The following is a 1,600-nucleotide window of genomic DNA, read 5'->3' as shown; positions in this document are numbered from 1 at the left end:
CTTCTTCTTATTCTCTCTCTTTTTGGGTCCTGCAGTTTGGTTAATTTGCACTAAACTGGGAACATAAGAGCTAGAACACACAAGTGGGCTACGATATGCTTTAAATTCTCCAAGATCCACTTTTTTTAAGTAACTATCTTCTCCAATGATGTAAGCGTTTTGGTAGCGTTTCGGTACGTCGTCCCTGCTTGAACTAAAAACCACCGCGAGTTTCTTCTCTTCGTCTATGAAGAAACTGTCGTGACTTCTACGAAACACATAATCAAGGAGTGGCTCAAAATCAACTTTTAAAAAGGGGATCCACGACACCGCATTGGGCTCTATCTTAGTAGTAACCCAAATCTCTATTATAGACAATAATGCATCACAGTGGTGATATACCGCAGCGATTTTCTCTTCTCTAACACAAGATACAGCACCCCTATCTCCAAAATAATCATAATCATCATAATCAGGCTGAAACGGTAGATCAAGCAACTTTCCAAATCTCTCTTCTGTAAAAGCAAAGCAGATTAAGAAATCAGGGGCTTCATCTCCATCGGAATCTTCTGTGGTCCAAAAGTAAGTATTTCCATTTACTGATACACCCTGCCGATGACACATTATATCCCAGTTGGGAATGACACGAAAATCTCTCCATGAATTAGACTTCAAATCATAAACTTCGTAGTAGCCCTGGTCATTATCAAAAACCCTCAATATCTTGTGGTTCTTGTTTTTGTCATATCCAAGGGCTAGGGCATACGTGGATTCTGTTTCTGTTTTGAGGTCGATCAATCTGATTTGTCCTAGATACGGATTCCATACCACGAGGTTTGATGACTTGTCCCTTGTGACACTGACACATAACAATAAGCCGGCACAGTAAAAGACGTTAGATATCTCGACTTGATACATTGATATACTAACCAAGTCTTCACCATCTTCGTTGAGGATTCCATGGAGGTTGAACCTCATCGAACAAAGCGTACGATCCAACATCATGAACCCCAGAAACTGCTGTTTTGGTTCTCCTGTACATAGAATCCGATCTTTGGAGAAAGTGTTCCATCCTTTGCAAGTGGCTCTCACTGCTCCAAGAGAAGTATCGGAACCTTGGACAATATCTCTTCTACCAAATCCTGCGTAAGATCACTCATCGACGTCATTTTTCTCAAATAAGAAAACTAGGGTTTCTAACTTTCACCCACTAATATATTGCGTAACACTTCTTGCCCAATTTTTTTCTTCTTTTTATAACCTAGACTAGAACTAGATAGATATTTCCTCAAAAGTCAAAAGTGTTAAACAAAGATCGTCAATTCGGTCGTCAAAAATTACTCTAAACAAAGCCCACAACAATTGTATGGATGGATCGTCTATTACTTCTCATGGGCCTTATCAACCGAGTTATATATTTTGATTTTAATTTCTTTGAGGATCATGAAATAATACACAGTTTACGGTTTGGCCTTTTTTTTTTAAAGAAAAATATTTGGTTTCATATACATATATAGATCGTTATCAAAGACATGGCTGGGATTTGGATAATGATGAAAAAGCAATTAGTCGACTTTATTCACAGACGTAAATGTCATACTCAAAACCCTACCCCGTTCAC

The 1,600-nt window shown here is 38.4% G+C and overlaps 1 protein-coding gene across 1 annotated transcript; it reads right to left on the bottom strand.

Annotated features, from left to right (window-relative positions):
- Positions 1 to 1,148, bottom strand: LOC104765857 (F-box protein At3g19880-like; the record flags this gene model as incomplete). The annotated part of the gene is given in 2 exon segments (XM_010489636.1): positions 1 to 1,088; positions 1,091 to 1,148. Coding segments are annotated over 2 exon segments (1,146 nt in total), but the record flags the coding sequence as incomplete, so codon positions are not given.

Source organism: Camelina sativa, chromosome 19, assembly GCF_000633955.1.
Source record: "Camelina sativa cultivar DH55 chromosome 19, Cs, whole genome shotgun sequence".
In the NCBI taxonomy this organism is placed as follows: Eukaryota; Viridiplantae; Streptophyta; class Magnoliopsida; order Brassicales; family Brassicaceae; genus Camelina; species Camelina sativa.
The sequence above is the reverse complement of the archived record's forward strand: the minus strand, read 5'-3'. Positions and strand labels throughout refer to the sequence as shown.